We start from the raw sequence: 22,885 nt of genomic DNA, 5'->3' as shown, positions 1-22,885 counted from the left end.
AGTAGACATGGACACTCAGGCAATTTACAAAGCTGAATAGTTCATTTCCATTTTTATAATTGATGTTGAATAAAAGTATTAAGTGAAGAAGTTTTTTGTGAGTTGCTTCTATTATTTGATAGTGGCCAAGGGAACAAATAACAGACAATGGTGGTTAAGATAGCAGCTTTATTGAAACAGAGGGAGAAATTCTCCCAATTTGAGACCGAGTACTGTGACAGGGGCAGAAACATGGAACGTTTCTTGCTGTAGCAACAGGCAAGAAAACACGCTGACTCTTTTGCTCCCAACCTGAACAATTATGCATGCAAGTGTTTCATGCTATATTCAATGGTAGGGCAGGCCTGGATATTGGGTAGTCCTGCATCGTATCCAGGCACCATATTGAAAAGGTGTCCAACATCCCTGACCTACTATTAAAGAAGATGGACTGCCTAAAAGTGAAGACAGATCTCCAGGAATATTCTGGAGGTCCATCTTCATTTTCAGAAACATTTGGAGGCTGCAAGATGGATGCCGTCTGGGGCACTGTGTTTGGAAGGTCCACCTGCAGTTGCTCCCCTGACCCACTCTGTATTGTTCCAGTGTTCAGAGCTACAGGCAGCCTCCACTCCCAATTACAGAAGCAGTCCCAAGCATTTTTCAGATAAGTTCTGACATTTGCCCACCATATTGTATGAATGTGTTTTACACTAGTAATTTTTGCCATCATAGTCACAGAGAATCTGGTTTTAAATCTGGTCCAAATAATGAGATACAAATGAAGTTTCAGCTGTCCTCTGGTAGTTTTTTGAACCACCATGGAAGGCATCAGTGGAAGATCCTGCTTTAAAATCATTCCAATGTGAAATCGATTTCAGTCATCAAACCTGCCCTTGGGATATTTCCACCCAGAGTCTCAGAAGGTGCTAACAGCCATCTGGATCAAGGAAGGACACAATACCATCCCCTGCTTCAGCTTCCTTCCACAGTGATGTCCAGATTCCTAGTGGCAGGGCATGCACTTGTACGATGGTTATATTATGGCAGGCTAGCCACCATAAACTCAGACACCTGCTCCAGCATATATTGGAAAATTCTCCTCAAGCAGTCTAGACCATTAAAACAAACTAATTGTCTGCTCCACATGGAGCCTGGCAGCTCCAAGGCTCTCATCATGCACATGCTACTCATATGGCAGGGTAAGGAAGATTGAGAGTCTTGTGTGTCCCAGTTAGACTTCCTTTCCAAGCAGTCATCTACTGGCCCTCAGTGGAGGGCCCAAAGTTAGCCAGCTGCCTCACAATGAATCAATATGTCATGGCTTCTTTCAAGATAGCAGCCATTCACCTACATGTAATGTAACTGGCTGCACACCATTGCATGTTAATAGAATGGTAGCCCTTACTGTTCCTATACCCCTCCCTGTTGACATGGGAAGCCCACAGCCTTGCATGTCAATTGGCACACACATCATTGGACGTGCCACCATTCTAGCAAAGTCATGGTCTGCTTGAAAACAATGCACTCAGTTCTTCTGGCACATCAGGCCTCTATCATATCCTGAATGCTCTGATGGATGGTGTTTTAGGAGATGTCTAAGCTGTTGCCTCCTCCTACATGGAAAGATATAGTCAGAGTCAGGTTTACATCATAGAACCAGATCCTGCAGCCCAACTTGTCCATGCTTCCTTTTTTTTTACTAAAACCCCTAAGCTAGTCCTAATTACTCAAGTTTAGGTTTGTAGCATGGAAATCTATGGTGCATAAAAGTTCAATAAGTGGGTGACCTTTAATACTAACGGCAGCACTGTCTTTAGATTGACAAACACTCTTGATATGTATCTATGTTGGGGTTTGGGGCGCGAACTGCCCTATTAAGAGTGAGGTCAGGTGACAACTGGAGGATTAGCTCTTCCCAGTAGGGACCTGGTTGTGCAGTGTTAGATCTGACTACGGAACAGTGCATACCTTTAATAAAAAGCTCCCCAACATTCAAGTTACCAAGCCTACCTTGTGATTCTTTATACACCAAAAGTTGATAGGGACATACATATCAACTTTTGGTCACTTTGGCACAGCTACAGTTTTGAGACTACTTCCTTTCTGAAGTTGATTTACCTTGGGCACTGTTGTTGCACAAGGTGCAGAGAAAAATGCTTTAGAAAGACACTTGTCTCTTCTGTGGAGAACAGTTCTCCACGTCCCTCTTCAGAGCTTTCTCTCTGCAACCTTCAATTCATTTACTGGTCACATTGCAGACCTAGAGTTTGTACAGCCATAGCACAAAGGACCGGTCAGCAAATCCTTTTTCCTCCTTGATTATGTAACAATTCTCCAAAAAAAATACAGCACACTACTTCAAATGACTTGGCTTAAGCAGAAATGTTAGAAGTACTTCAACCACAAATTGAGGGCTGGTTCTTTTTAGTGGGGTATTCCTTCATGTTGCTGATTAGCACTGGTGCTCAGTGCATACACAAGATCAAATTTGCTAAACAAGTGCATATCAGATGAGTTGGGATAGATGTCAGTCGTCATGACAGTGCAGGTGAGTACATGTACACCTATGCTAACACCCTTCCTGGAATGGGGTGCCACATGAACAGTGCCAAAAACATGTCCATTGCCATTAGGATATTTGCTGTACCAAAGCCAGAGCCCAATTCCATGACCCTTGTCTTTAATTTTATTGAAACTGACTGGTCACACAGGATCTGTTTTATCTTTCCCTAATGTATATTAGTTGTCTAGAAGTAGGATAACTAGGCAATGGTAACATTTTTAAAGTAACTTTAATTTTCTGTAAGAGAAACAGTTACTCAAGGCATCCCTACATCCAAGGCATCTTAAGTGTACAATACTAGTTTCTGAATAGTTGTTGACAGTACAAATAAAGTAGTGACAAACACATTGCTGGATTCTTAAAACCAACATTATAAAAGCCAAAGCAAATATACAAAATCCAGCAAGATAGCAAAAGCAGACATTTCTACTATCTATCCCTTTCAGAAACAGCTATGCAGTTATTTTAACGTGTACTCATGTTTTACAGTGCATGTCTGAAAATATCCAAATTGTGTTACAATGTGATATTTAACAGCATTATTTAATACTTGGATCAATTCACCTTTTAATCCAGACTTCATTTTTTAATAGAATGTACAGAGTCTCTTTAATTGGCTTCTCCAATTACTACACTCTATGCAATAAATCTGAATAATAAAGTGCTATGTTACGTATTCTGGAAATATGAAATAACAGATGCATGGAACACAGATAACCAATGTTGCAGCAATAGTCAAACTCTTTTTACATATAGGATATCTGCTGGTCGAAACATAACACTATTGAGACCAACCATTACATTTTTCAATTCTGTTTATTCTTCAAAATAAACATGAGGTTTATGAAATCATTAAGTGCTTATGCCATTTCACACTAAAAAGGTATCATGTAGGTATCTACATGGCTTAGTTTAAGGTGGTATTATTGGAACCAAGTCTCAAGGTTTGTCCTGTTCTGCACCCAATAGTCTGTCTTAATCTGGACATTAAAATTTGCCTTGAACTAGACAAGGGAAAGTAAACAGCCAATTTCCTGCTCTTACTGATTATAATCCAACCAAAAAAAACTCCTGTGAAGAAGTTGAAATGAAATTAAACTAGGTTATGAAACGATATTTCACTTTTGTACAAAAATAAATGCATAAATGTAGCTGCCTAAAACAATAATGCAATCAAGACTTAATGCTTCAAGAAAATACTAAACTTTAAAAATTCCACTTAAATGGCTTTTATTTTTTCAGTAACTGCAATATTGTTGCCACACAAAAAGTTAAAAACAGAGAAATAAAAATCTTAAAGATAATAGCAATTTATCAAAAAACAAAAATGATCAATAATTTTGTACCAAGTAATTTTATATTTAGTTTTGCGATCTGTATTTTAGCTTGGCAGTAATAGTCAATAAATGGTTACATTAAAATGAGCATTTCTGCTCAAAGTGCTAAATTGGCAGCATGAACCACAATACTAGGACTGATTCTTGCAAAAATCCATTCAGGCCACTTGGTTCCATAAGTCAGTATTTTTCACTCCTGGTGTATCGAAGTTGACTATACATAATTCAGTTCAACTAGATCCATATCCAAATTCTACATTGTCAATGTACCTTGAACTCACAAACTTTTTACACTGAAGCATTTTTTAAAATTACAATTCTATTAAATGTGGTAGAAATAGCTAACAAAATAACAAGTTCTCAGTCATATAAAAAACAAGACATCAAAACAAACATTCTAAGTGTTTCTTCAAATGAGAAGGTCCTAGGTTATTCATTATAAAAGTTCAGAAGATGGTATCTGGATAAAATAAAGAGCCAAATGCACACTAATGAAGTGTTCTGAAAAGTTATGCACCGTCCTTTTCACCAATACTCAATTAATACTTGTGTTTTTACAGGCACATTAAATGTAAAAAAAGGAAACCTCACAGTTCCTATATGGTGTAAAAATACAGTTTTGCATTTGACAAAATCAAATTATACAGACTACAAAAAATAGAAACTTTCCTTTAATGTTCATGTTGCAAAGTTACATATCTGGTGACAGATGAACATTAAAACCAAGTGAGTATTGTTGTTTTTGGTGATGTGTGATGGAAGTTTGAAGGTCTCCGTCAGCCACAAGTCCAAGTCTGTCATCCTGAAGGCTGCAAGCTGAGAATCTGTTGCATTCTGCTGTATTCCTATTTGTGGCACCAGCTGGACTGCTTCCAATAAAGACACCACTAACCTGTTCAAAGGATTTACTGAAGAGGGTTGTAGATGTGTTAGCCAGACTCTGGCTTCCTGGCTTTGGCAGGGACTGACTACTAGTCAGAGTCAATCTTTTCATGGCCACGAGCTCTAGATTCTCACTCACGGCTCTCCGAGACTGCTTACGAGCAAGATGTTCCCGGCAGGTCTCGTCTGACATTTCTCGATCTCTGCAAGATTTGTTGCCTAAAGATTTCAATTGACTTTTCCCAGTAGAGGCCTTGCTGCTTGTATTACTAATTGTAATGCTGGTGTTTGTAGCCTTAGAACAAAATCCTTCATCCATTTCAGAGATGTCCACAAGATCCTCCTGGGCTTTTAAATCAATTGCTTCTAGAAAAAGACAACAAAGATGAAAAGATCCAACCTCATAGGTTAGGACTGATTCAATCTGGCCACCTTTCATTCTTCACAAAAATAAATTTACATTTTAATGGGTAGAAGGATTAACTCAATAAATATTTCATTCTAAAAAAAAGATTTTAAAAGGGGCAATGTTATTCCTACAAAAACACAAACTGAAAACGTGAAAGCTAACATAATTGTCAGAGCTACCTAAATAGTCAACATGGTGGGGGAGACACGCTCACTGACATTTCTCCAGTTTCAACCTCATCTGCCTGGAGAGAACAAGGCAGTTTCTGGTTAAGCATCTGTTTTATACTTCATTTTGACTTTGACTGCGAAATAGGATGGGGTGCAAAACGAGTATCCAGACTAAACCATTGCTGTCAAGTGAAGCCCAATGTCTTGTACACCAGCTTTCATAGTTAGTTGATGTGACTCAGGTTAGAGTTTCTCAATTTTTCTGATTAACTTCTCTACTCTCAAGGGAGGTTTCCATTCTGGGAGACTTCTTCTGTTTTCTCTGCTCCTTCAGGAAGATCATAAGGTATCTGGCCTCCCACCTTCCTACAGCGACTCAATACAGAAACAATGTGAACTCCTGCTATTCCTCTTGTGGCATAATAAAGTTTCGAAACACCACATTAATGTTGAAATGAAGCGATCTCTGCAGGAAGCATCAGCTAACACTGAATACAAGCCAAAATACTCTCCTCTTGAAAAGCAGCACCATGTGAACTTCAACAAAAAAAGCTGCAAAGAAGTTTTTAACATTATACACAAAAGCACTTAACAGCATGCGAAACAACAACATCATTTTGTTTTCTATTAACTCTAATTGGGCTAGCACATCATAATATAGTCAGCTGTACTGGCATTTTTGTGTAGCTGTAAAACAGCTTCAGTTACAAATTGACAGTTTGATGTATGGCTCAAGATAGTTACAAACCCATTGTAGACTGCATTCAGTGGAAGAGTTGGGACCCAAAATTAGATGATAGTTCCACCCACTTATAAATGAGAAGAAAATCAAAGTGTAAAAGAATTCTGAGGCAGTCCATTAATCTCTACAGGGCCACATCATGGATAATAGTTGGGTGAGTACTTAATATATTTTCTTGGTGTGGACTTTTTTTCCCCTCCCCAAGCTAAGGGACTGAGTTTACATAATTAGGTAAATCCATTGTAAACTATCGTAATGTGCAGGATGATGAGCTGGCTCTTCACGTTGCCAGCCCAGAAGATTTTCAACTCTTCCTTACCACCAAGGGCTCTGAGGTGCAGAGGAGTTCATTTTTTCTCTTTCCTGGGGCCAGGTGGGTAGTTGATAGCAACTGGCATTGGGGCCATGAAGCCCCAGGAGCTAATGGCCCACCTAACCCTGGAAGCCACTGTCGTGCAGCTGATGGTCTGGAATGATGACCCTTTTATTTGGCTCTAATAAAAAGAAAATGCTGGAAAAATTCAGGTTGGAAAGCATCAATGGAGAGAGACAGAGAGAGACATGGTTAATGCTTTGAGTCTAATATGACTCTTCTTCAGATTCCGAATTACTGTCCTACTGGATTTGAAATATTAAGTGTTTCTTGCTCCACAGACACTGCCAGATCTGTATTTTCCAGCACTTATTTCAGATTTCCAGTATTTTGCTTTTTTTTTAAAGAAACTTGGCCAAATTTGCTGCCTGCTTCAGTCAGCAGGCAACTAAGCTGATGCAATTCCAGCCACTGGTAAAATGGACTGCCAATGAGATCGCATCCTCCTGACACACTTCACTGGCTCTTTAACCATCTCCCAGCCGAGTGCCAGGAAAATCTTGCCAGACAGGATGTGAGCAAAGAATAACAGTTATTAAAGCATACATAAACATCAAAGTTTAAGTAATACTTATTATCGACTTTCAGCAGTGCAAGCAAGTGCTAAACAGGTTACTGTTATTGCTGGGTGAAAGTAAGCAGGATTGTAGGAAAACGTGCTGAATGCAGAAAGGTTAAAAGCATAAGTGAATGTTCAGTAGCAGCATGTGGTGAACAAACAGGATTTGCAATTCAATGATAAACAGTGCTTAATTTTATTCTGCCTGCCTAATTTAGCTTTTGCTGCCAGATATCATGACCAAGATCAATGCCGTTTTACAGCACACAATTATCCAAATTCCATGACGCAAAACTCACCTTAAACAGCAAGCTGAAACTTTTTTTGTTTGGAGAACGAGAGAATCACTATGTTAGCACTCGCTTTTCTCTTAATGGCAGCTTAGTAACAAGTGAAAAATCCTGAGTATTGCACAAGGTATATTTAGCTGCTTTTAAATATCAAAATAGCATTAGCCATCGGGCCAGCTTGGCTTAATTGGTAGCACTCACTTTCATGTCAGAAGTTTGTGGGTTAAGTGCTTAATTCTAGGCACACATTACTATAATTCTGAGCAAATGCTGCTTCATTGGGGTGCCATCCTTTATAGGAGATGCCAAACTATCTGCAATTTTGGCACTTCAGCTGGACGTTAAGAATCTAAGAACAAGGAATTCTAGCTTCATCCAAACAGAATACAACCAAGCACAGGTCAACAAATCCAACATGATTGGCACACGATTATATAATCAATTAGTTGGAAAAGTTACTATACGTAGCAATCTTTTTCTTCAGCTGTACATCTAGGGTGTGCGCTTTTTGCAAGTGTGAAATTAGTTTGTATGGCTTTGTGATTTCATCTACTCAAATTGTCACTGGATCAAAATCCTGGGACTCCCTCCCAAACAGCACCATGGGTGCACCTACAACTATGGACTGCAGTGATTCAAGGCGACAGCTCACCTCCACCTTTTCAAGAACAACATAAATGCTCATCTAGTCAGCAAGGCCCACGTCCCATGATTTTTTTTTTAATTCACAAGGAGCATAATTTCTATTTGCACTAATGGAACAAAGTCAAAAGGCACATTTGAAGGCTACTCAATTCCAAAGACTATCATAATTATTTATAAGTTTTATTTCAACGATTGACTTTAATATAATTAGTGCTTTCCCAAATACAAGGTTTTCTATTACTGATGTCCTATTGAAGGTTTAGCTGAAATGTAAATTTAACCATGGGCTTTGATTTCTACTTCTACAAATAAGTAAAGTTGATAGTGAAAGGAGAAACTTTCCAACAGAAGTTGCGCTCCTAGATTCATTTGATGGCATATCACTATAGATGGAGAAATGTATTATGGGAAAGCAATATGTCAGAGTTCTGCGAACATTTCAAACAACAAAATTCAAGTTTGCGTTGTAATAGCCAAATCTATTTGCTTGATAAAATGAAATATAAAATTAAGTTTAGATATTTACTGTATAAATTTAGCTAGAAAGAGTGGCATTAGTTGTTATACATTTCCCATCCAGAAGGCTGCAGTACATTTCTGTTCAAATGGTTAGTTGTTGATTTCAAGTTTTAGAATTGTGTGGTTATTTTTAGCTTATTGGCAGAGTTTTATTTTGAAAAATTCCACTCAAGAATCGGCAATAGATTAATCAGGTTCACTCAGTCACTCAACATCCTTCAAATAGTTGAGTAATAATTAATGCATTCCTTTTAACTTTCTATTGGATAAATTATCAGTGCAGTTTTGAGAAACATGCAATCTCTATGTTAATTGTTAGAATTGTGGAACGTGCACACTTGGCATATTACTAAACTGGATATTTTACATTACATTTAGTATCAATTCAAGATTCCCTTTTTGGAGTTCCAGAATACATCAGTGAGGTTCTTAACCCTCAACTCCCAGGTACCTTTGGGTGCTAGCATAGAGCACTCAGCTAGGACTAGATTCTGCTAGAGGCATGTACTCCATCCTCCATCTTTTTCCTCAGAGATTTCTGTCTCTTGATTTCTTTGCCATCTGCCTTAGGATCTGAAGCTGGTTCTTGTATACCCTGATAATGCTGAGCATCATTCTCTGTTTGTATTTTGCTTCTCTCCCCATTATCATGCTTATCTTCTTGCACAATTGTCACGTTAGAGTCTGATAAAGGAAGCGTTTGAGATTCGACTGAGTCAGAATGGTTGGTAGATACATCTAGAATTGAAAATGACAAGACGTATGATGGCTAAAACACAAAATACCAAAAATGTAGAAAAATACATGGCAAACAAGTTTGGTTTTAGGTGGATCACTGATTCATGAACATTTCCAAAGAAATGGACGGAGTGGAAGTTGCACCCTTATTCAAAATTAATACTCTTGATGCACAGTATCTTGGTATTCTTATGACCTTCCCTCTTATTCTAGTACAGAGGGTGGCATTTCTTATTAAGAATTTGCAAAAGTCATTTGATTACTGTATCTTTCAACAATGGTTTTCATATCTACTGTTCCTTAACATCAGATCAGCAGTGAATGACCAACTAAGTTGTTACTGCCTGGTTAAAGCTCATAGGAACAACCATGACTCTCACCTTCACTTGAGGTCAAGAGGGGAATCTTCTGAAAGTCATATTCTAATTCTTACATATTTTGTGCAAGCACATTTTCTTGATGTCTCAAACTGATTACAAGTTATAGCTGTTCCAACTATTCTTGGCCTAATTAGCAGTGTACAAATCCCAATGTGCATTTTACAAGTGACTACACTTCAAAAATACTTAAATGGTTGTAAAGCACTTTGGGACATCCGGAGGTCATGAAAGGCACTATATAAAAATGTAGTTCTTAATTGAAAAATACAGCAATAAAACATATCTAGACCAGTGAACTTAGTTACATCATGAATTTGCATTACAGGTATGACCAAGACTTCCAACAATGCAGAAAGAGATCATTCGGCCCTTCAACTCTGCAGCGATTCCCCGAAAGACTTGCATTTGTCATCAATTCAAAGATTCCCTTTTTAATTCCATGCATTAACAATGGTTAATACATATAACCTACACATCTTTGGACTGTGGGAGGAAACTGGAGTACGCAGAGGAAATTCATGCAAACATGGAGAACGTGAAAACTCCACACAGGCAGAAAGTCACCCAAGGCCTGAACTAAACCTGGGTCCCTGGTGCTGTAAAAAGTCTCACAACACCAGGTTAAAGTCCAACAGGTTTATTTGGTAGTAAATGCCACTAGCTTTTGGAGCGCTGCTCCTTCGTCAGGTGAGTGGGGAGTTCTGATGATAAACAGGGCATATAAAAGGCACACACAGTTTACAGAATACTGATTAGAATGCGAGTCTTTACAGGTAATTAGCTAATCAAGTCTTAATGGTGCAGACAATGTGAGTGAAGATAGTATTAAGCATACGTTAAAGACGTGTATTGTCTCCAGGACAGTGAGATATTGCAAGCCCAGGCAAGTCATGGGGTTACAGATAGTGTGTCATGAACCCAAGATCCCATAAGAACATAAGAAATAGGAGCAGGAGTAGGCCATCTAGCCCTTCGAGCCTGCCCCGCCATTCAATAAGATCATGGCTGATCTGTTGTGGCTCAGTTCCACTTTCCCGCCCTCTCCCCATAACCCTTAATCCCCTCTCTTATCAAGAACCCATCAACCCGCTTCTTAAAAATATTTAGCGAGGCAGCCTCCACCACTTCAACGGGCAGAGAATTCCAGAGATTCACCACCCTTTGAGTGAAGAAGTTCCTCCTCAACTCCGTTCTAAACCGCCTCCCCTTTATCTTGAGGCTGTGCCCCCTAGTCCTACTGTCTTTTTTGAGCGGGAAGAGTCTCTCCACCTCTATCCTATCCATCCCATTCATCATTTTATACGTCTCAATGAGATCTTCCCTCATTCTTCTAAACTCTAACGAGTACAAGCCCAGTTTATTCAGCCTCTCCTCATAGCTCAATCCCCTCAACTCCGGTATCAGCCTAGTAAACCTCCTCTGCACTCCCTCCAGGGCCAAAATATCCTTGCGCAGGTGCAGCGCCCAAAACTGCACACAGTACTCCAGCTGCGGCCTCACCAATGCCCTATACAGCTGCAGCAAGACCTCCCTACTTTTATATTCAATCCCCCTCGCTATGAAGGCCAGCATCCCATTCGCCTTCCTGACCACCTGCTGCACCTGCAAGCTGGGTTTTTGCGACTCATGCACAAGGACCCCGAGGTCCCTCTGCACCGTCGCTGAGACCGGTTGAGACCATCCTCATGTGTGCGGAACTTGGCTATCAGTTTCTGCTCAGCGACTCCTATGTTGTGAAGGCTGCCTTGGAGAACATTTACCCAAAGATCAGAGGCCAAATGCCCGTGACTGCTGAAGTGTTCACCAACAGGAAGGAATGGTCTTGCCTGGTGATTGTTGAGCGGTGTTCATTCATCCATTGTCATAGCGTCTGCATGGTCTCCCCAGTGTACCATGTCTCGGGACATTCTTTCCTGCAGCGTATCAGGTAGACAACATTGGCCAAGTTGCAAGAATATGTGCTGTGTAGCTGGTGGATGGTGTTCTCATGTGAGATGATGGCATCTGTGTTGATGATCCAGCATGTCTTGCAGAGGCAGAGTTGTATGGTGTTGTGGTCACTGTTCTCCTGACAACTGGGTAGTTTGCTGCAGACAATGGTCTGTTTGTCGTCCAGTACTTCCCCGGAGCGGAAAGCTACAACATCTTCTCCGGAGTCTTCAACATGTCATTGATGAAGACAAACGTCTCGCCAAGGCCATCCCCACACCCCCACTTCTTGCCTTCAAACAACCGCACAACCTCAAACAGACCATTGTCCGCAGCAAACTACCCAGCCTTCAGGAGAATAGTGACACAACCTGCCTCTGCAAGACATGCCGGACCATCAACACAGATGCCATCATCTCACATGAGAACGCCATTCACCAGGTACACAGCACATACATTGCAGGAAAGGGTATCCCGAGGCATGGTACACTGGGGAGACCATACAGACGCTGCGACAACGGATGAATGAACACGCTCGACAATCACCAGGCAAGACTGTTCCCTTCCTATTGGCGAACACTTCAGCGGTCATGGGCATTTGGCCTCTGATCTTCAGGTAAATGTTCTCCAAGGCGGCCTTCACGACATAGTCAGAGTCGCCGAGCAGAGCTGATAGCCAAGTTCTGCACATGAGGACGGCCTCAACCGTGATCTTGGGTTCATGTCACACTATCTGTAACTCCCATGACTTGCCTGGGCTTGCAACATCTCACTGTCCTGTCTGGAGACAATACACATCTCTTTAACCTATGCTTAATGCTATCTCCGCTCACACTGTCTGCACCTTTAAGGCTTGACTAGCTGATTAGCTGTAAAGACTCGCATTCTAATCAGTATTCTGTAAACTGTGTGCACCTTTATATGCCCTGTTTGTGATCAGAACTCCCCACTCACCTGACGAAGCAGTGCTCCGAAAGCTAGTGGCGTTTACTACCAAATAATCCTGTTGGACTTTAACCTGGTGTTGAGACTTCTTGCTGTGTTTACCCCAGTCCAACGCCGGCATCTCCACATCATTCCTGGTGCTGAGGCAGCAGTGCTAACCACTGAATAAAAGGACTACACTAAATTGCATCACTTAATTAGCTTAACGAAGCCCAAGTTTACACACGGAATTGGGAAAAGGACTTGTAGATTACACCAATCACTATAGAATTTTCCACAATTTTTTTTTTAAAAAACAGATTTTCACATTTCTCTTTGCCTGAATCACAAGGTTCAAGGCAACAGCTCATCACCATCTTCTCCAGGGCAATTGGGAATAGGCAATAAATGCTGGTCTTGCCAGCAACACCCAAATCCAATGAATTAATAAAATTAAAATTTAGCAGTGAAAATTGTGTACACTATTTAATGTGTCTTCAAATATACATGCAATCTTGTATTTATTATAAGATGATAGTTTTATTCAGTAGCAGCTATTTTTTACATGTCAAGAAGGCCTTTGATCAAGTCACGTCTTTAACTTCCAGTTCTCTGTGCCAAGCTCATCAATTGTGTTTTGTTAATGTCTCCTAGTAGGAGTGCTCAGAACTGAAGACTAATTTCTATCACGCTTCAGTATACAAAAGGAACAAGATTTACTTGTAATCTTTAACCAATTACTTTTCAGCTCTAAAGTGCAGGAATTTAATCTTAAGCTCTAAGGCAGGCTATAACGTTGCACACATTTGAGGAGCAAAAGCTCCTTTAATCTGATTCACCTATTTTAAACCAAGTGGTAACTGAAAAGACAAGTGCAAATAATTTGGATTAAGTCAGTGTTTGCGATAAAGAGGAAAACTCTTAATTTAAGACCAAGCAAAAGCAGATTTCATCCATCCTACTACAAATAGAAAATTTTCAATACAAGGCACTTTTTGCTGAGCCAAATAAGTTGTGCACAAGTTGAAAACTAAATTTTTAATTAAAAAATTAATAGGCAGGGGGCATTGGAGGAGGTGGGATGCTCTAACTGCACTATGTAGGAGTTTGCAGATAGCTTTCTTTACTTGGGAAATATCCAACAAGCAGGTAAAATAAAATAGAGGTCCAGGAAAGAATAGAGTAACAAAGGCATTAGTTTTTCTTATTCTTTCACAAGATGTGGGTCAACATTTGTTACCCATTCCTAATGGTGAACTGAACAACTTAACTGCCCTCTGCAATGACATGTCAAGAGTCAACAACATTGTTGTGTGCCTGAAGTCACATTTAGCTCAGTAAGGATGGTGATTTCCTTATCCAAGAGACAGAGGGGAGGCAAATTGGTTTTTTACAACAATGATAGTTGTCTACTGACTAAGGCAATGTATTAGAGTCATAAAATGACTACAGCACTACAGGCAGCAATTAAGCCTGTTTTGTACGTGCTTGCTGTCTGCAAGAAAACAGCTCGCCTTCTTTTCCCCTATCAGCTTGTAAAAGCTCCCTCATTTCCGCTGCTTACCCACAGCCCTTTTGAAAGCTTGAGTTTGTATTTGCTTCTAACCAGAATTTCTGATCGTGTGTTTCAAATTCTAGCCGGCTGCTCTGTATAGACAATATGCCACTGCCACCACTATTGCCATGCATTGGTGTCCTCTGGTTATCAACCTATCAATTGTTAGTTTCTCTCTATTGTCAAGCTTCAAGATTTTAAATCAAATCTTCTTCCAACCTTCTCTGCTCAAAGAAAAACCTCAGCTTTTGCAATCAATCCACATAGCCTTGCTTCATTGGATGAGAAATTTTTCTCATGAATCTTTTCTGAAGCCTTCGCAAAGTGCAGTGCCCAGTTTGACGCTGAACCACAGATGTATAAAGCCTCTTTTTTCTTACTTTTGTACTCTGCCTCATTTAAAGTCCAGGATCCCAAATGCCTTTTTAATACTCAATCCAACCTGGGATCAGTGTCTATAAACAGTTCTGTGGATAGTGCTTTAAACTGAAAGGCGAGGAGAGAGGAAGGGTTCAGTGAATTTTAGGAATTGAAAGAAAATTTGAAGTAACGAGTAAGGTAGTGATTCTGGAAAAGACAAGCAGAGTGGGACTGAAAGGGACAGACTTTAAAAAGGTAATAGTGGGTGGGATTTTTGTCCCACTCTGCAATGTGTTTCATAGAGCCGCAACAGTACAGAAGGCAGTCATTCAACCCATCGAGACTGTACCGACCACATCCCACCCAGGCCCTATCGCCATAACCCCACGCATTTATCCTGCTAATTTCCCTAACATGAGGGACAATTTAGCATGGCCAATCAACCTAACCTAACCACACCACATCTTTGGACTGTGGGAGGAAACCGGAGCACCTGGAGGAAACCCACACAGGGGAGAAGGTGCAAACTCTACACAGACCGTGACCCAAGGCTGGAATTGAACCTGGGTCCCTGGCGCTGTGAGGCAGCAGTGTTGACCACTGTGCCACCATTTCACAGCAGTGGAAGGTAGTAAGTGCTTGCTGGCAGCAGGATCTTGTGATCCCAGTGTTTCCCATTGAATACACACTGCCTCAGGGAAACCCACATCAGTGGGTGCATTGAATCTTACAAAAGGAGTAAGATTTCAGTAAGTGCATCTGCAAAAAGGTTCAGACAAAGAACAGAATATAAAAATGGAGGACTCATTATGATTGCTTCATATGTTGAGATAAAGGTAGATAAATTAATGGTGCAAAGAGAGATAAATGGTTTCGATCTAATTGCCATTATAGAAACATGGGAGCGATTCTCCCAACACTGCTGAGTGGGAGAGAAAATTGGTCTAGATCACGACTGTTTTTTCAGTGCAACTTCAGACCCAAATCTGGTCACAGAATGAATCTCATTAAAAAACAAGGGGGTGAGGGAGATGGAGCCTTTTTGTGCCAGAGGTTGACAGATCTAGAACTCTGCATGCACAGTGGCCCCAATCTATCAGTCTCCTCATTTGCCGGCCAGCTCGGGACCCCCATTACTGTACCTCCCAACACCGCCACAGCCCGAATACAGTCCCCATGACATTTCCCGGGTCAGCCCCAACTCCCCCCACAGCCCCTGTCCAGGAGTGCCCCAATCTCCGGGACCCTGTTCCCTAGCTGTGGCGATCCCTCCACCTCCCTCACCAAGACACCACAGCACCCCCACCCCAGCTCGCCCTAGTCACTGGCCTCCCTCCAGCTCAGACTAATCCCCATGCAGAGTGGCAGCAGGAGCCCCCCAACTCATCTCCCCTTGGCACTGCTCAAAATAGGCTACACGTCCTTGGTACTTCCCGTGCTTTCTGGGCAATACCAAGGTGTCCCTAGGCATGGGCACTTTGTCCCTTAGTTTGTGCCAGAGGCACAGGCTGGCACTGCCAGGGTGCCCATGCCCAGAGGGCACCACCCTGATTGCCCCCGCCTTCACCCCCAGCAGTTCCTCAAACATATTGGCGGGGGGGGGGGGGCACTACTCTAAAGCGCACCGGAGTGAAATACTCCTGGCGAGATGAGGAATGCGATTGGGCCCAGCAAATCCCTTGCCAGGCCCAATAATATTTAAAAATAGATTAAAAATACATTTTAAAACAGATTAAAATCACTTGCCTCTTCCTGCCAGTTTCCAGCATGGCCCCGACCACACCTGTTCTCCGGCTCTGGGAAACATGCATGCATCGGGAATGCATGTGTGAATCCCGCAAAATAGCCGACACGTGCATCACCCAACCGGATCCACCAGAAAATTTGCAGGTTGCGATGGGAGAAATCGCCCTCATGATTTCAAAGCAACCAAAAGGTTGGAACATAAATATTCAAAGGTCTGGAAAAGACAGACTGATACAAAAGGAGGAGCAGCCCAGATAGTAAAAGGTGATAATAAGGGTGGCAGTGAGAAACAAACTTGGTCAGAAAATCAGGAAGTGGGATCAGAAAAAACAAGGAACTATAGACCAGTTATCAGGAAAACATTATGAAGAAAGCCTGAACAAAACACTTTGTATGATTAGATTATGAGCCCAAGTGGTTTATGAAAGGAATATTTTCACAGAGTAAGAATTTTTTTGAAGATGTAACTAGTTGGGTAGATAAAGGGGTGCCAGTAGATGCAGAATACTTGAATTTTCAAAAGGCATAAGATACCACTGAAAAACCAATATGCAAGATAAGGACTCATGGAATTGGAAGCAATATATTAGCATGGACGGAGGATTGGTTAAGGGCGAGTGACAAATTTCCCTTGTTGCCCAATTTGACTACACAATTCTTACTGTACTTCAGATATATTCAAACAATTAATGGAAGGAGAAACAATGCTGCTTCACCTTGCAATTTGAAAGTAGTATACTTTCACCACTGAAAACAGAATAAGCATTAGATGCGTGGGACAAGAAAGGAGAAACAAATCAAAACTATTGTAATCTTAAACCAAATTGTACACTGCGTAGAAATCGGAAGCCATTCATTATGGCATCAAATACAAAAAACAGCATTAAAATTATTAACCAGTATTATGGTATAGTAGGCAACTCTTAGCTGGGGGAAGGGAGGTCAGAATTCATATTGCCAAACTTTGCCTTCCTTTGGCTCTCATACCACAAAGTTATTTCTCTATACATCATACAATCTCCAACAATGGAAGCAGCTTATCTACTGGTAATAATTTCCCACTTTCTCCAAGTTGTTGCTTGTGAGTGGAGGTATCACCTCCAGAACTTGCAAGACATTTAACTTTGTTACCATAATATAAATTTATTGTTTCATTGAGTTCAATATCTTGCAGAATACTTGAAATATTAAACTGAACGATCAGCAATTAGGTTTGTTCCACCCAGAAGAATGAACTTATTTCAAAAAGTATTGATTTTGCATTGCACGTTTGTGTATTAGATGGTCACAAGTGAATTGAATGGTTAACTTTCTGAAAACAAAAGTTGAAACATTACAATTTCCATGTACAGAGCTTGCAGTTCATGGGTTACACTGCAAGGCTGTGTTTATTGCCCTTGGGCCATGATGAATCAATGTGGGATTAAAGTTCTCATTGATAGCTTCATGTTCTGACCCCAGAGACTCTAGTGAACCAGTTGATTTTCAAACTTACAAACAACTTTTAGGTTCATTATCTGGTACAAGCCCACAAATGACCAGATTTGTTGAATTCAATTTTGTCATGCTGGGGTTATAAACTCGCTTTGATTTATTTATTTTTGTACCAAAGTTGTTACAGCTATTGTACCCTTAACACAGCCTAAAAGGATGCACATTTGATCTTAAAACAGTGAGATGCTGAACATGATTAAAACATCATTTTTGATTTAAGTTTGTGCTTATAATCTAAATTAGGAAAAATAATTCCCATATTTTTCTCGCATTCAAGGTCCATCTTCCTTTCTTCTGCATAATGTTTTAAAACATTAATAACCAACTCCATGGCCCAAGTCAATGTCTCAAAACAAGTGACATCTGGGATGTATGATGAGGAACACAGGTTGACTAGCCTTTTAATTTTATACCCCTAACTATTCAGATTTATTGGAAATCAATTGAAAGCATTCTTTCCTGCAATAAGAAATTAGTTCATGGCAAGATATTAAATGTTTATTTGAAGTTGTGCTTTAGAAATGAAATTTCATTTCAGAAATTTGGAACCTTAGCCACTCTGAACAATCTTTTTCTTACCATTCCTCTTCCATCGATGTCCTCGAATTGATAAACTGGTGACTGCATTTCTTGATATTCTGGATGATGTTGGAGTTATCTCCACCTGAATAGATCGTGGAGCATCTTTAGATGACTTTAGGGCACTAAAGGGTAACATGTTTTTGATTGCATTGCCAACCTACATAAAAAAGGATCACAATCAAAAATTGAGGTGCAAGATGTTAAATTAGCATTTTTTGCCATTTAAAAACATGTTTGAGCTGGATAACATATCAAACCTTTTTTTTGGTTTTCATTTACAAAAGGTAAATGGGCTTCTTGAGACTGTTGCTAAATCATTTCTTTCAATGTGGGACAGAATTACGACTATATAGAAAGAGATGAATTGTCTGGATTTGAGCAGATTTGGGTATTGCAGTAAAGAAATTTCATATTGATTTTAAGCGTTCAGATTGCTGGAAACAATTGTCTATGCTTGAACATAGAGACACTGTTGTAATACCCCACACAATCTGGCAGCCAGTCTGCATTCACCATCAAGTCTCACATATACAGACAATGATCACTTAGCACAAGGTGATAATATCCTTACAAAAAACTTGTGTCTTTCAAAGATGGGAAAGGGAAAATTGATTTTTTTTAATCAATGGAAACAATATGGCGAGCCGTTCATTTTGAATTTTTTTTTAAAACCAGGAAATATCCTATAGCAAGGCTCATGGTGAACTGAAGGATGTAATATATTACGATGGTAACATCTGCAGGAAAGAATGTCCTGAGGATTGTACACTGGGGAGAACATGCAGACGCTACGACAATAGATGAATGTACACCGCTCGACAATCACCAGGCAAGTGTGTGCACTTCCTGTTGGGGAACATTTCAGCAGTCACAGACATTCAGCCCCATTTTCAGGTAAGCGTTCTCCAAGGCAGCCTTCACGACAGCATGGAGTCATTGAGCAGAGACTGATAGCCAAATTCCACAAACAAGGACAGCCTCAACTGGGATCCTGGATTCATGTCACACTATCTGTAACCCCCATGACTTGCCTGGACATAACACAGAACATTACAGCGCAGAACAGGCCCTTCGGCCCACTATGTTGCGCCGACCAATGAAGAAAAAAAGCAATGACCCTCTAACCTAAACCAATCCCTTTCCATCCATAAACCTATCCACGGACCTCTTAAACGCCCCCAAACTAGGCGCATTTACAACTGCAGCAGGCAGGGCATTCCATTCCCCCACCACCCTCTGGGTAAAGAACCTACCTCTGACATCCGTCCTACAACTACCACCCCTTAATTTAAAGCTATGTCCCCTCGTGCTAGCTTTCTCCATCCGAGGAAAAAGGCTATCACTGTCCACCCTATCTAAACCTCTAATCATCTTGTATGTTTCAATAAGGTCTCCTCTTAGCCGCCTTCTTTCTAATGAAAACAACCTCAAATCCCTCAGTCTCTCCTCATAGGACCTTCCCTCCATACCAGGCAACATCCTGGTAAACCTCCTCTGCACCCTCTCCAATGCCTCCACATCCTTCCTATAATGTGGGGACCAGAACTGTACACAATACTCCAAGTGCGGCCGCACCAGAGTTTTGTACAATTGCAACATGACGTTGCGGCTCCTAAATTCAATCCCCCTACCAATAAACACCAGGACACCGTATGCCTTCCTAATAACCTTATCGACTTGATTTCCAACTTTCAGGGATCTATGCACATATACACCCAGATCCCTCTGTTCGGGCTTGCAAAATCTCACTAACTTTCCTGCTGGAGACAATACACATCCCGTTAACCTGTGCTTAACCCTCTCTCCACTCACACTGTCTGTATCTTTAAGACTTGGTTACCTGTGAAGACTCGCATTCCAACCATTATTTTGTAAATCGAGTTTGTCTTTATATGCCCTATTTGTGAACACAGCTCCCACTCACCTGATGAAGGGGCAGCGCTCCAAAAGCTGGTGGCTTGTGCTACCAAATAAACCTGGTGGACTTTAACCTGGTGTTGTGGGACTTCTTACAACATTATAGCATGCAGTGCAATATTAAGTATTAGCCTGATTTTACCATTTATGGAAACTTTGGGGTTGTGTCTGCCCAACATGCAGACTCACTTGTGCCGGGTGGGTGCTGGCTGAATTTTCAGATACCTTTCCCAGGATCTGATATGAATAGTTCACAAACTCAGGTAAAACTTACCCAGAAATCTTAGAACATGGCACATTTGACTGGAGGCCAGAAAATCTACTTATGCACAATCTTTAAAGCAATGTACATAGCCCAGAATGGAAATGATATTCAAAGCAGAAGAGGTGGATAAGCCAATCAAATGGCTAGCAGAGACATCTGGATAATACTTTTCATAGAATCCTTATAGTGCAGAAGGAGATCATTCGGCCCATCTCTGCACCAACTCAAAGTTTATTTTATTAGAGTCACAAGTAGGCTTACATTAGTACAGTAACTAAATTAATGTGAAAATTCCCTAGTTGCTGCACTCCGGCACCTGTTCGGATACACTGAGGGAGAATTTAGCATGGCCAATGCACCTAACCAGCATGTCTTTTGGACTGAGAGGAAGCCCACACAGGCACAGGGAGAACATACAAACTCTGCAGTGACCCAAGCTGGGAATTGACTCTGTGTCTCTGCTGCTGTGAGGCAGCAGTGTTATTCACTGTGCCACCATGACATTAAAACAAAAAAACTCTTAAAGGTCTTGCTGCAGGAATTTCACCATATGTGTTTAATATTCATCATCAACCTCCAACTGGTGCCAGCTGCTTTGATTCTGCCTTAATGAACTTTCTGGTCCCCAGTCCAATGTGCCACTTTCCAGGGTCTCTGGGGAGCTGTCTGACAGTTCAGCCATTCCTTCTGTCAACACTGGTAAACCAGAGGAAATCTAATAAAGTCAATGTAATTATCAAAATCTCTTGTACCTAGCTGTATTTTAGAAGGATGCTCGCTCGTCTCAAGAAGGCAGCAAAAGCAAATACATTCCTCACGTTTGAATGCAAGGTCTATCGAGCATAAGACCATAAGACATAGGGGCAGAATTAGGCCACTTGCCCCAATGAGTCTGCTCTGCCATTCAATCAGGCTGATATTTTTCTCATCCCAATTCTCCTGTCTTTTCCCCATAACTCCTGATCCCCTTATTAATCAAGAACCTATCCATCTGTCTTAAAGGCACTCAATGACCTGGCCTCCACAGCCTTCCGCAACAAAGAGTTCCACAGATTCACCACTCTCTGGCTGAAGGAATTCTTCCTCATCTGTTTTAAAGGATTGTCCCTTTAGCCCAAGCTGTGCCCTCTTGTTCTAGCTTTTCCTTCTAATGGAAACATCTTCTCCACATCCACTCTATCCAGGCCTCGCAGTATCCTGTCAGTTTCAATAAGATCCCCCTCGTCCTTCCAAACTCCAATGAATACAGACCCAGAGTCCGCAATTGTTCCTCATATGACACGCTTTTCATTCCAAGAGTCTTGTGAACCTCCTCTGAACCAGAGTTTTTATAAATATATAAAAAGGAAGAGGCTGGCTTGGGTAAACGTTGGACCCTTAGAGGATGAGAGGGGGGATGGGGTAGGGGATGGGGAAATGGCTGAGGCCTTGAATAACTTTTTTGTTTCGGTCTTCACGGAGGAGGACGTGAATAATTTGCCAGGTGTTAGCGATGGAAAGGTGGTAGGAGTGGAGGGCCTGAATGACATTATTGTTACTGGAGGGACTGATTGTGGACAAGTCCCCAGGACCGGATGGAATGCATCCAAGGGTTCTGAAAGAAGTGGCAGAGGTGATAGTGGATGCTTTGGTGATTATTTTCCAAACATCACTGGATTCCGGGGAAGTGCCGGAAGATTGGAAAATGGCTAATGTTACGCCGTTGTTTGAGAAGGGTGGCAGGCAAAAGGCAGGGAATTATAGGCCGGTTAGTTTAACGTCTGTTGTAGGTAAAATGTTAGAATCCATGATCAAGGAGAAAATAGCGAGGCATCTTGAGGAGAATTGTTTGATAGAGCAGACGCAGCACGGTTTCGTTAAGGGGAAGTCGTGTCTGACGAATTTATTGGAGTTCTATGAGGATGGTGGATAGAGGAGAGCCGGTGGATGTGGTCTTTCTTCATTTTCAGAAGGCGTTTGACAAGGTGCCTCACAAGAGGTTATTACAGAAGGTCAGGGGGCATGGAGTTGGGGGTAGGGTGTTAGCGTGGATAGGGGATTGGCTGTCAAATAGGAGGCAGAGAGTGGGGGTCAATGGGTGCCATTCGGATTGGCGGTTGGTGACTAGTGGAGTGCCCCAGGGGTCGGTGCTGGGGCCTCAGCTATTTACCATTTATATAGATGATCTGGAGGAGGGAACCGAGTGTATGGTGTCGAAATTTGCTGATGACACCAAGATTGGTGGAAAGGCAAATTGTGCGGAGGATGTGGAGAGTCTGCAGAAGGATCTAGATAGGCTGGGCGAATGGGCCAGGAAATGGCAAATGGAATTTAATGTTGCCAAGTGTGAGGTTGTCCACTTTGGTGGGAATACTGGTAGGAAGAACTATTACTTACATGGCGAAAAACTGGAGCATGCGACGGTGCAAAGGGACCTCGGAGTCCTTGTGCATGAGTCGCAAAAACCCAGCCTGCAGGTGCAGCAGGTGGTCAGGAAGGCAAATGGGATGCTGGCCTTCATAGCGAAGGGGATTGAATATAAAAG

General features: G+C 41.4%; 1 protein-coding gene across 6 annotated transcripts in view; it reads right to left on the bottom strand.

The window, feature by feature from the left end:
- Positions 1 to 2,793: 2,793 nt before the first annotated feature.
- Positions 2,794 to 22,885, bottom strand: part of hycc1 (hyccin PI4KA lipid kinase complex subunit 1) — a 98,170-nt gene continuing 78,078 nt past the window's right edge. For 5 of the 6 annotated variants that reach the window (XM_080207094.1, XM_080207087.1, XM_080207071.1 and 2 more), the window contains 2 exons: positions 18,177 to 18,336; positions 2,794 to 5,130 (listed from right to left, as the gene is read on the bottom strand). In XM_080207094.1, the coding sequence (XP_080063220.1) occupies positions 4,574 to 5,130; positions 18,177 to 18,336 (717 nt within the window). In that variant the 3' untranslated portion in view covers positions 2,794 to 4,573. Of the gene's footprint in view, positions 5,131 to 8,922; positions 9,210 to 18,176; positions 18,337 to 22,885 lie in introns of all 6 variants that reach the window. The other variant, XM_080207099.1, reaches the window with a different exon arrangement.

Source organism: Carcharhinus amblyrhynchos, chromosome 2 (assembly GCF_965287045.1).
Source record: "Carcharhinus amblyrhynchos chromosome 2, sCarAmb.v2.hapA, whole genome shotgun sequence".
In the NCBI taxonomy this organism is placed as follows: domain Eukaryota; kingdom Metazoa; phylum Chordata; class Chondrichthyes; order Carcharhiniformes; family Carcharhinidae; genus Carcharhinus; species Carcharhinus amblyrhynchos.
The sequence above is the reverse complement of the archived record's forward strand: the minus strand, read 5'-3'. Positions and strand labels throughout refer to the sequence as shown.